General features: G+C 44.8%; 1 protein-coding gene across 3 annotated transcripts in view; it reads left to right on the forward strand.

The window, feature by feature from the left end:
* DTD1 (D-aminoacyl-tRNA deacylase 1) overlaps window positions 1-13,115 on the forward strand; it is a 175,275-nt gene that overhangs the window by 42,227 nt on the left and 119,933 nt on the right. For all 3 annotated transcript variants that reach the window (XR_005062414.2, XM_037022498.2, XM_037022501.2), the window contains exon 4: window positions 2,844-2,950. Coding sequence is in view for 2 of the 3 variants with exons in the window: in XM_037022498.2 (XP_036878393.1) it covers window positions 2,844-2,950 (107 nt within the window). In the remaining variant the exon portion in view is untranslated. The remainder of the gene's footprint in view (window positions 1-2,843; window positions 2,951-13,115) is intronic.

Genomic DNA, 13,115 nt, shown 5'->3' on the forward strand with positions numbered 1-13,115 from the left:
TTCCCTGGCCAGTGTGATTTTTCTTGGGGGCTTTACTCTTTGATCTGGACTGGAAAAAATGTTCCCATTTTAAGACCTCTTAAAATAAAACATGTCTTTGGATTTATTGTCTGTGCAAAAGGAAATTCAGATAATAGTTCTGTCCTTAACTGAAGAAAAACAGGAAAAGAAAATACATTTTTTGCTACTTGGAATGATAAACACAGTGAAGCATATGCTGTATATCCTGGCAACAGAAATTCAAGGTCGGAAATAATTCCTATCCTCCTGAGTCTGCCTTCAGCTTCCCTGAGGAGTGTAGCGGTTGAAATTTGCTACTAATTGTAGCCGTAATTTTAACATGCAATTAAACACATGATTTCCTTCCCAGCTGATGTCTTTTTAGCTAGTCTGACATGCATAAAACAAAAGCTCTGTAGGTTTGAATGGCCACTTTGATCTGACAGGAGGTCACGGAAAGTCACCATGGTTTGAGTAGTTCGGCTGCCTCGTAGGGACTAGATCAGTGTTGCCTATCAAAATGGCGAGGTGATTGGGTGCGCCTAATATAGTTTCCAACACTGCCCTCTGTGGGCTGAAGAAACCCAGCCATTGGTGTGTGCCCATTTTGCTGAGACCCTCTGTGAGGGTGCGGACCATTAGGGGGAGTGATATCAGGTGGGGAAGAATCCGAGGGGACTTTGTGTGGTTGTGGTGGGAGCAGAGGCTCCCAGAGGTCATCTCCTACTGTGGCAGGTCTGGTGTTAAAGGGATCTCCAGGGAGAGCCGGAGAAGCTTGTGGCTGTCCTGTCCTGGGCTGTGTGTCCCTTCAGTGATTTTCTCTTTGGCCTCTCCCAGAGGGTCATCCACACCATAATGGACTTCCCGTGAGGAATTAGGGTTCTCTGCCCAGGGGAGCTTTGGGACCACCAGAATAAAGAAACTAAATAGGTTTCTCTACTCAAGGATTTCTTGAGAGACTGTTACATGTTGCTGTACATCATGATTCTCTAAGGGAGAATTCAAACAAGTGTGGTTTTCCAAAAGTATGTGACCATTCAAGGAATAACTGTGAGGACACAGTTTGGGAAGCACTGCTCTGGTTGTGTGAAGCCTTTCAAACATGACTTTTTAATTTTTTTATTAAGATATTATTGATATACACTCTTATGAAGGTTTCACATGAAAAACAATGTGGTTACTACATTCATCCATATTATCAAGCCCCCCCATACCCCATTGAAGCCACTGTCCATCAGTGTAGTAAGATGCCACAGAGTCACTACTTGTCTTCTCTGTGCTACACTATCTTTCCCGTGACACCCCCCACACCATGTGTACCAATTATAATACCCCTCAATCCCCCTCTCCCTCCCCACTCACCCCCTTTGGTAACTGCTAGTCCTTTTGTGGAGTCTGTGAGTCTGCTGCTGTTTTGTGCCTTCAGTTCAAACATGACTTTTTGTAATAACATGAGCACACACTAATGCTGCACACACCATGTGCTCACCACTGCCCCAAGCACTTGCATGCACTGTCTCTTTAAATTTTCACCATGGTGTAGGTCCTCTTGTTAGTATCCCTGTGACGCAGGTGAGACATGTCTCATTGGGAGGTTAGGAGACTTGCCCAGGGTCTCAGGGCTAGTTAGAGCCTGTCCTGTCCTCTTCCAGCCTGAGTTCTGGTTGCCCTTCATGTTCTAGACCCTGACTACCTCATTCAAGAAGCCTTTCTGATCCTTCCTGTCCTCCAAGGTAGGGCCTGTGAGCTCCCTCTGTCCCCCAGAGCCAGAATCCCTCATGGTCCTTGCCAAGCAGACACTGTTTACATCTGTGACCCACACTAAGTCATGGGGTTTGTGAGTGCCAGGGCTGTCTGTGCCCCTGGGCCGGGTCTTAGGTTTCCCTCACTGTGATTGGCACATAGTTGCTCTAAGTAAAAATGGTGGGGATTTTCAGTGTGGACTGGATCTCATGTTCTCTGCTCCTAACGGATGGTGGTAACAGAAGAGTCCTTCATGGTTCTGTTTTGGACTCATACTGCTTTAATCCTGTAGACCCAAGTCTTTCCTTAATTCTGGATTTATCAGAGGTGGTGACCAAGTCACCCTCCCTACTTCTCGAAACCGGTGTGTTCCCTTGTGTCCACATGTGGCCATGGTGCTTTGGCACATCACCTGACAGAGGAGCTTGGATGGGTGTGGTGGACATCCCGATTATTCCACAGCGTCAGCTCTCAGCCTGTTCTTGCCTTTCTCTGTACATGGAATTCAGTGTTTGGGGACTGAACAGGCACAGTGAGTGGGTTTGGGTGTTATGCGAAGGTTTGGAATAGGACATAGAGATGCACTTTTGTCTAGGGCAGCTGTGGCTGGTTTGACAGCATCCTGGGGAATGGGGCAGTTCTGCTGCATTGTTGGGACAAGGGAGGGATGTGGGGCAGGGGGAGATGCCCAGCCCCCAGCCCTGGACAGTCCCATCCAGTGAGGAGTGAAGTGCCTCCTCAGTTCTTTGGCCTCTTAGTGCCTTCAAAAGGCGGACCTGCCTTTGGACCCCACAGTGGGAGGGATGGACCTCACCCCCCCCCGCCCAACTTACACTGTGAGGGCCTACAGGCCAGTTGAAGAGCTTCATGAAATTATTTGAGGGGAGCCTCCTAAGCCTCTTTCCTTTTATATTTAAGTTGCTTGAGTTTTGAAACATCAGAGAATGGAGGCTAGTGTATCGGCTACCCAGTTGTCACATGTACTTCAGGCCTCCTTCAAATCCCGCCACCCCCTGCCTTCTCTTCAGAATGGATGCTGCTCTTTGGGTGGGGCATTCTGAAGTTTCCTGGTCTTGTAATTGCTTGAATTGCTCTTTCAGACGGCAAGTTTGGTGCCTACATGCAAGTCCATATTCAGAATGATGGGCCTGTGACCATAGAACTGGAATCCCCGGTTTCTGGTGCTGCTACCTCCGACCCAAAGCAGGTAAGCCAGGTCTGTCTTCTGGGTGCCTGTAACATCTTTAGGCTTTGATTTGGTCCCTGGACCAGTACTTAGTCTGAGGTGGAGAAAACACTTTATTTCAGTAACCTAATATTTATTTTAGTATGTCCTTTCCCAAGAATGCATGTTTCCTTGCATCTCCCTGGTGCTGTGAAAGGCTGGACTGCACTTTTTTCTTGCCTCCTTCTGACTTTGGATTCCAGAGAAAATGTCCTTTGCAGAGCCCGGTTCTTTATCCGGGCTCCTGTTCTTCGGTGAGGTGCCTTGGCGCTCACACGCCACTGGGTGGCAGTAGAGTAGCAGCACAGTTCTAGACTTGGACTGGGGTTCACCAGCTCTGAATGATTATCTGAAGTGGGTTTTATCCTAGGTGTGGGTAGATGTGCCACCCGAGGGTCTTTGTAAATCCTCATTTTTCTAAAGCAATGTCTGACCTGGATTTTCCGCCAATACTGCAAGCTTTGAGGAAAAAATTTAATTAAAATAGAGAGAAATACGTGATAGTCCTTGCAATGCATGTCGTTCTTATAGATGCTTAACACTTCTAAAAGCTTTAATTAATGCGCCCACTTATAACCTTGGAGACACATGGATCAGGCAGAGGAGTGAGTACTGATAGGACATTCTTGTTCTTCCTTCCCTCCCACTCTCCTTCCCTTGCTAGGATGCTGTGAAGTGGAAAGATGCAGAGTATGGGCAGTGTTACATAAACAGCCGTACCACCTGATAAGAGTTAACACTTTGTTCATTGATACTTATTAAATAAAACACTTTTAAGACACTCTCTTCTCTCACAAGAATAGAGTGTAAGAAGATAGTAGAGCCCATCATCTGAATCTTTATGGACAATGCCTGATACCTAATGTCCTCTCCCCAGCCAATGGGACTACGTACAGTTGCCTTTGTGTATCTGCTGCAGGTGAACCTTTTATAAAGAGGACAGAGTACTAAGGCTTTATCAACTTTACAAAACATTTTATATGAATCACTTTGTGCCTGCTTGCTAATACATTCTTATAGTAAATATAAAAGTCTGTATGGCAAAAATTGATCTAAGACTTGCTGTCAGTATAACCTGTTGCCAGTCTGTAGGAGGATAGCAGACCCTAATCTGCTTTAGATTTTTGAGTCTCACTGTTATCAACCAAGCAGAACCTACTAGTTATACAAAACCGAACTGGCTTAGGTCAGTTCACAGTTGTAATTAATGTCCTCTCAAATGCAGAGAGCCTGACTAGACTCCAGTTACCCCACCTCCAGCATGAGATTCCTTTTGTTTTCTTTTTTATAATATAATAGGATTCACATTTTTCATGTCATCCAAGCCAGAATCTGGTGTCATCCTTATTTCATCCCTGTCTCACCCAGTGTAATTGCCTGTGTGCCACTTCTGCTCTAAGTTGTTTTTTTTTTTTAAATAAATAATTTAATCTTTACCAAAGGGTATGATGAGGAAATTGAAGCACCAGATTTACATAGTAACTTAAGGTCACACAGCTATTAAGAGGCAGAACCAATATTCAAACCCAGTTTTAAAAATCAGGAAGCAAAAGATTATTGCCCAAACTCTGAAGTCACTGAAGTTGTTTTTGGAGAGAAACTTTATCTCTGAATACTTGCTGCCTCCCAGGCCCTTTTAGAGAAAAATGTCTGTGAGTATTGTGCATTGGCGGCCATGTATTTTTGTTTTTGTTTTTTAATTTGAAGTTGTAATTTTTAAGGGGCACATAGCCTTTCATTTTTGTTGGTGGTTCTTTGTACTGATGGAAAACAGGAGGAACACGCATGATGTGGTAGTACTGGACTTCAAAGGTGATAATGGGTTCTTGGAATTACTGATAACATTAAAGAAATCACAAATAGCCACATGAACATTTAAACTTTTTATTTTGCAGTATTTTGAGATTCACAGTAAAGTTGAAAGAAGCAACAGAGTTCCCATAACTCTTTATCCACCTTCCCCTAATCCTACAGTCTTACATAATCCTAGTACATTGATCACAACATTGAAATTAATACTGACATAATACCACTACCTTCACTACAAACCTTCTTTAAATTTCACTGGCTTTTTTTTCCTAGTGTCCTTTTTCTGTTTCATGATAACCCCACATTGCATTTGATTTCATCCTTAGTCTTCTCTCATCTCTGACGGTTTCTGGTCCTTCCCTTGTCTTTCATGACCTTCACACTAAGAGTGCTGGTCTGCTATACTGTAGAGTGATGCTCAGGGTTTTTTCCGATTGCATTGAGTCATGCTTCTGACAGAAACAGCAAACAGCATGAAGTGATATGATTTTGGTGCAGCATGGGCGAGGGTGTGTGCTGCTCTCTTGTCTTGTCACAGGCACTGTTAACCTTGATCATTTGGTTAAGATGGAGTCTCCCAGATCTCTCCACGCTGTGGAGTTTTAACCTCTCTCCCCATGACTGACCTCTTGCTAATTCAGAGCAGATGACTGCCTTTCTGCTTCACAGAGAAAGAAGCCATAGGATGGCATTTGCCCCTGCTTCTCCATCCCCCTCTTCCTGTTGGTAGCAGAGCCCCACTTCCTGCTGCTGAGGCCAGTACACTCCTCAGGTCAGGAACGGCTCTGTAATTTGTGAGGCCCAGTGCAGAATGAAAACGAGGGGCCCCATGTTAAAAAATTATGAAGAATTTCAAAACGGTGACAGCAGAGCATTAAACCAAGTGCAGGCCCTTCTGAATGGGGACTGCATGACTACACAGGCTGTGAACATTGCCCCCCCTGCCCCTTCTACCCTGTCAGCATCCTCTACTAAGCCTCTTGTTGAGTCAGCCTGTTCCCTTCACTCATCCATCTTATTCCCAAGGCTTTAAATATTCCCAAGGTTTTCAGTTGAGAAATGCCCCTGTTCCTCTCTTGGCTGTCTCTGCCTTTTCCTCCAGTCTGCAAGGAGACCTCCATGTTGCTTCCTTTATGACTTTTTCCAGGCCCACCTTACTTGACACTCAGCAGCTCTTGCCCACTCACTCCTGGAAACTGCCTTGAGCCCTGTTTTCCAGGACACTGTTCTCTTCCACTTTTCCTTTTGCCTCTGGCTACTCTGTCTGGTTTTATTTCATCATTATTTTATAGTTCTGACTTACTCTGCTTTAACTATATTTGGAGAAAACTTATAGTCAAGTTTTTTTCCCTTTTAAGTATTTTCCTAGAAATGGTAGTGTAACACATTGTACCTTTGTAATCTTCAACCTTTTTCAGTTAGTACCTTTGCTTTTCTTCTTTAAAACATTAACACAAATAGGCAAGGTGTTTTTTCAAACATCTAATGAGCCATGCTAACTTATTAGGATAAGAATTTTATTTTAAGTATTTCTGAATCCTTTAAGAGCCTTCTCTTCAAATGCACGAATTGTCCTGTGTCAGTGTTTGTGTTAGTTACTGGCACTCCAGGTCTCAGACCCTGGAACACAGCACCGAGCTCTGTCCTCTAGCTCTCCAGGAGGTGGCGACGAAGGCTTGGAGGGGCCCTCGTGCTGAGTGCTGGCCTTCGCTGTCTCTCTCTGCCTTTCCATTCTCGGTAAGAAGGCAGTTCTGTGGCAGGTAGCTCATTTGTTTGCTTGTGTGTTGGTATGAAGCCTGTAGCCAAATTCTTTTGCTGATAAATAAATGTGCATTTCTGTAACTGGGTTTTAATTCTAGGCATTTGTTTTCTCCATTATAATCCAACTAGTAGTGAAAATTGCATACATTTCAGAACAGTGGTTGTCTTGGCAAGGTTTTAAATATAGGCTCTTTAACCCACCTGAACAGATGCACAGTGTGTGTGTGTGTATTTACATGTCAGGGTGTTTTTAGTATATGACAGTGCAGGGGCCCTGTGGGGAAGGGGACGAGGTGCCGTGGCCCAGGCCCTGCTCTCAGGGATGGATTTAGGGCTGTGCAAGCCTGCAGGGTTAGTAGCAGTGAAAGAGGTAAGAATGGTATGTGACAACTTAGGACATGTTATGAGGCCACCATTTCATGCTCCTCCTTAAAGCCCTTCAGTGTCCTCCAGGTGCATTCAGGCTACTACCTAAGTTCCCTCCTGCTACTTACCACTGCCTGGATCCCGGCTTCTGTGGCTCTGTCTGGCCTGTTTTGTGCCATCTGTCTCTCAGTCCCTATTCTTCACCCATGCTGCATCCTCTCCGTGCTGAGAACAGTCGAGCTCTTTCCTACCTATGGGCTCTCTTGATGTCAGTGTCTCCTCCTCAGAAGAGATCTTCTGAGCCCTCCATCCCAAGTAAGCCCCTGCTGGCTACGCTGTCACCTTGCTCTAGTGATGTATTTCATGACACTCAGCACCGTCTGTTATTACCTGCTTATTGCCTCATCCCTCACCCTGTCTACGCACTCCTAAACTCAAGATGCCTGAGTCTTGTTCAGTGCTATGCCCAGGGAGGTGTGATGAGGGTGCACAGTTGGCTTTGAAATCATGCATCATGTGCCGAAGAGCTGGGCTGTCTGGATGTTCTGAGTTTGGAGAGGGCTGAGGCCCCTGCTGTCGCCATTGAACTGGACAGGCCTCTGGGGGAGTTGGAGGTGGTGGCTGACCTTTAAGGATTTGGAGAGGAGGAAGTATTCCCAGGTGTTTCCAAACTTGCCCTTCTAATAGAGATTTATTGGTCATGCAGCTATGGCTGGTGAAGGTAACTAGTGGTTTGCCTGCCTTACCCAGATCCCTGCTTGTTTTCCTTGGCTGCAGCAGCATGCTCGGTACATTTACAGCCTGCTCTGTGGGCCCCATGACACGTTCTGACAGAGGAGAAGTCGGAAGAAGATATGTGCTTGGTCTGAAGGACATATTCTCAGCAGTAACAGGGCATGGAAATGATAGCAGAACCACCAGACAGAAGCTGTTCTCCCTGTAGCATTTTTGTGGAAGAACACAATTCTGGTAGGAACCTGCTGGTTATTACCTAGAAAAGATCACTGGTGCATGAACTCTTCCGTGGGTGGCTAGATATTGGGAGATACCAACCCCCTAGTCAGCTGTTCTGATGGTAGAAACTTATCTTTGCTCTTGTTTTAATCTGAATTCCCTTCTCCTTGTCTGGGGCTGTTATTTGCCTGCATTTCATGTGGATGGGGCTGCACATGCGAGGGCAGATGGAGGGGGGCATTTTGTTTGAGAGGCTCTTCCCTGAGGCCCAGGGTCCATGTAGTTCATAGTGTTGCCACTAATTATTTATATTCTGATTTATTTAGTGCAACTGAAAACCTCACTAAATTGAAATGTTAGAAGGAGCTGAAAAAATGGACTTTTAAATACACATCTTTGAATTAGCTCACATGTTTATTGACAAATCACTGGGCTAAGCTGACCAGTGAGAGATGGTGCAAGAGCTTTTAATTTTATGCTTCTCTGAATATCACCATGACTTAACCATTAATTTCTCTGTACATTTGTCTTAACAGCAAGCATCCATCCTTATGCTTGGAAACCTTGGGATGTCTAGATTGAGGCATTCATTGCTTCTGTGGGATCGGAGAGCAATATCTAGGCTGGGGTGGTGGATTCGGTCAAAGAGCTCCATTCAGTTTCACTTATTTGTATTCCTGTGACAGGGGCAGCCTTTCCGGTAATATATGCTGTGGAATCCAGGAGGTGAAGTGGAGGACAGGCTAGGGCACAGGTGGTAGACACATTGCAGGTACACAAAGATAGGCTCTCAATTCCTGCCCATGTTCAGTTTGAGGGACAAATCTCATGAGAAGTATTCTGAATATAAGGAAGAATTGTGTTGATGCCTATAAGTCTTCTTTATAGAAGAACATTTATTTAATATACATAGTCCCTTTTTCATTCTCTATAAGGCTTGAACTCCAGATACTAGTTCCCTGATTTCTCGTGGTTTCTATCCAGTTTTTGCATGGCCTGAGTCAGGCTCAAGTAGCTGGCTTGCCACAAGAGTGCACTTCCAAGTCTGGTTGCCAAACAGTACCCAGCTCCTGTCATTTATTCCAATCATTTGTTCATCTGGTCACATTGAGCTATTGAACAAACACTGACTGAGAGCCCTGTTTTGTTTGTACTGAACTGTGGGAACTTAGCAAGAGCTTCTTAATTACAGAGTTTTTGTTGTTGCTCTTGTTCATCTTTGTCACAGTGTCATGGTGGGTGTGCTGGTGACCCTGAGTCCTGAGCCCATGCCTGCTGCACAAAAGGCTCCCCACCAGATCTGGGATGGCACCTGGTTAGACCTCCTGGACTCTGGGAATCACTTCTGCCTTTCTTTCAGTGTAAATGTCCTTTCCTGGGTTAAGAAAGCAGCACAGCTCTCTGGGGAGAGGGTTGGGTGTGGGGCTGGGTGGGCTCCTGACCTCCCTCAGCCCTGCCCTCTACTTACCAGCAGCCAGAATCTCTACTGCTCCTGAGTCCTGCCAGCACTGGGGGCAGGGATTCCTGCCCAGAGATGCGTATCTAGCAGGTAGGAAAGGGTTGGGAGCCTTGTAGATGTTTCCAAGGAGGCTGGCTTCGCTCTAGTTAGAGGAGCTATAAGGGATCTCTTTTGGTTTAGCATTTTAGCATAAAGCTTTTGGTCTAGCATGTTTCCATATAGACAGTGGTCCTAAGCTAGTACACTGTAGAACAAAAGAGGCCTTTCCAAGGGATACATGACTGTATCTCTGCCTGGGACCCGTTGACTGATTGATTGATCCATTGGTCTTCATTTTACCTTCTAAAATCCATAGCATGTGTTACCAAAAGTGTAAAAATTGAAGAGTTTGTTCCCTGCTATTGGAATATGGCTGGTAAATTAAAAACTGTGATCTTCTCCCTTCTACTTTTGACACATAGAATATTTCTAATCTCCAACTAGAGCAAAACATCTGATTTGCTTTAAATAATTTTCTCAGGGCACTAATGGTTTAGTGCATTTAAGGTTTAAGGGCTTTATTAGTTTGTTCCTGCGTATGTGTTTGGGGCAGATTCTTAGTTCTTTTAATCTTCTCATTTCATTCGTCGATGTGTTAAAAAAACAAACTCCTTACCTTACTGACTTGACCTCCCAAAGATTAACTAGCATCTGTTTTTTTGATTCCCAAGGGAGGGAGGTAAAGTTTATCTTTCCATGGATTTATACATTGAGCACAGCAATAACTTAATTATATAAGCTCAAGATTTTAATTGAGAATTCTTAGCTTTTCATTTATTTTATTAGGAGCTTCATAGTCCCAGGTGATTGTAGAAAAATATTTGGCCATTTGGTGGTGTTTCATAGAAAACCTTGTTCATACATTTGCTTCACTAATTGAGAGAGAAGAATGATCTGGAAATGATAGATATAAAAAAATGAAGGTGTTCCTAAAATTTTTTTAAAAGGACTGCCCAACTGATAAAACTTAACTACACAGAGGCATTTTGCCAACACACTGTGGTTTAGGTGCAATCTGGCTAACAAGCACTTTATCTGTTTTAACCTGGTTGGTCTCTAGGAGAAGGTAGGGAGGGTGAGTGGGGGTATGAATTGGGTCATGTGGGCTGTTAGGCATTCACACTCTGCCCTGGGCTTGTCCTTCAGGTTACTTGTGTATCTGTGTGTGAGTGCCTTTTGCTGGGAGGGTCCAGGGCTTTCGTCAGATTTTCAGAAGTCCCCAGAGAAGTGAATATACTGGCAGGCTGGGGCTGTTGTAGCAGGGGTTGCGTATTCTCTCTCCACTAGTCACTTGAGGCTGGAGGTTGTGGTCCTTAGAGGGCTGTCTGAGGACCACTGACCTCAAGCCACTGAGGGTGCAAATTAAAATGCAGTCTTGGCACACCTTCCTTCTCCAGGTTTTCAGAACCAGAGTTCCTGGCCTGTCTAGATGTGGGAGGCAGAAGAGTAGCAGATTTGTGTTTTCAACCTGTTCTTCATGTATTCCTCTAGTACAATGACATTTGAGAGCCACTGGACCAGAGGAAATCCGACATTGCCATTTTTATCTGCTCTAGGTGTTGGTCTCTTCTGGACTACCCTGCTTTCTGCCCTTGTTGCCTCCCAAGCCAAAATGCCTAAAAATACTTTACGAACTGTGTTACTGCAGCTGCCAGGGAACAAGATGGTGGGCCTGATTATTGAGGTCACATATGAGGCTGTTCCCATTCATCAATACCCCTTCAGTTCTAAGTTCTACAAACCCCATCTCCCCCACATACACTCTGCAGTGATGAAAATATTCCCAGAGCATGGTGCCTTCTTGGCACAATTAAGATGTGTTAGGGAAGAGCTGATAGAGCAACAGCAGCTCAGTACATTAATGAGTGATGGTAGTCCCTCTACTGAGTGACACTGAGGCATGTGCTAGTGGAATTACTTGAGAGGTGAACACAATGTGTGGGTTGCCCAGGGGCTGGGTGAGATCGCAGTGAGGTAGCCTCTTAAAAGTTTTTTTTAATTGAAAGGCAATTTATAGTTCTTGTGTGTTTTGGATACCAGACGTGGAATGTCTCATTCGTTGGTGAGCTTACTGATGGGACTGGAATAAAAATGCAGGATGATTAGCGCCTAAGCTTCTGCTTGCAGAATTGCAGTTTAATGAAATGCATGCATATTGGGGCTGCATAGGCAGTTGGCTAATCATTTACTTTTAAGCACATGGGGCATTGTTGAGGGTTCCTAGTTTATATATTACTTGAAAGTTCATGTATTACTTGAAAGCTTTTCACTTTGAGTTATAGGACTAGTTTCCTGCAGATTTTTTACTGTTCCTTAAGTTTGCATTCTTTTTTTTCCTCCTTTGTGTTTCTGTTGACCCACCTGGAATGAGCTCCTGTCCTGTTTCCTCCTGCTGCCATCTCCCCATCTTTTGAATTCCCTTCGAGATAGTGTTTTCATTCATGAGGCTCACCTCAGTGCTCATCCAGGTGGGGTCTTCTGCGTCCAAATCCTCACTGCGCGGTGTGGTGCTGATTTCACAGTGGCTAATGCATTTAATATTAGTCCGTGCTCATTTGTTTGTTATTTGTTTATTTATCCACCTATCCATCCACGCATGTGTTCATCTGTCTGCCCATCCACCCACCCACCCACTTGCCCAACACCCTCTTTTCTACTCTTTTAGCAGATCTTACTTCTGCCTGACCTGGGCTGGTCTTGTATGTCAGTACAGCTCTTCACCAGTCCTGCCCTCCTGGAGCTTGTGTTCCAGTGGGAGATGTACAGGAGCAAGTGTGATTTACAACTGTGGCTATATAAAGAAATCAGAATAAGATGAGATGTCTAGAGGGCTGTTAGGGCAGTGCTAAGTCAGGCTCGGGGCTGGGACAGGACATTGAGCTGAGAGGGAGCAGGTACGCGGAGACTGGGGGAAGAAGGTGCTATATGGTGGGGTTAGCAAGTGCAGAGCCCTGGGGTGACTGGAGGAAGGAAGCACTGTGATTGGATCGTGGAGGGTACAGGGAGAGGGAGGGACATGAGGGCAGAAGTGTGACCCAGGCCTAATGGTGTGAGACCTATTGCAAGTGTGAGAGATTTGGACTTTATTGTTAGTAAGCTGGAGAGTTTGTAGAACTCAGGAGCCAATGTGTATATTTCCAGAGATGGCTGGAACAGGCTTGTAGTGTAGTCTGGGGAAGGGCAGCTGTGCAGCTCAGCCCAGAGGCAAATGAGGGACGTGGAAAGTCTGCATATAATTTGGAGGCTTTCAGTCACCCTGGTGTTCTGCCTCTCACAATAGAAGGTGTATATAGGTGCCTCACGTTTGAATATTTTATACTGAGGTCTGAGCATTAGGACATACTGCAAAGTCTAACCTCAGGAAAGACCATGTTCCTGCCTCCAGTGCAGGATGGTGAAGGGATTCCATGGCATGAGTTTCTCTTTTGGGTTTCTAGGGTGAGATCAGGCATTAAGACATCAAGGGTTTTAATGCTCACCCTTGGTTCTTAGGGCTCCTTGGGCACATTCTGGTATAAAGGCAGGACCTCTGTTTGCTGACATTAAAAGAAAAGCAAGTGTCAGGGATTCGGGACCCTTCTTCAGGTTAGCATGAAGCCAGACATTTCACTACTGCCCAGCTTTCCCCCAAATGCAAAAATCTTTAATTATAAAAAGAAACAACATTTATATTGAATTTGATTTATATGTACCATTTTGGCTTATATCATCGGGGCAGTTTCTAAATCGGAGTGTTCAGAGCTTGTCAGAGGTGATTTA

This window comes from Manis javanica, chromosome 5, assembly GCF_040802235.1.
Source record: "Manis javanica isolate MJ-LG chromosome 5, MJ_LKY, whole genome shotgun sequence".
Taxonomy (NCBI): Eukaryota; Metazoa; Chordata; class Mammalia; order Pholidota; family Manidae; genus Manis; species Manis javanica.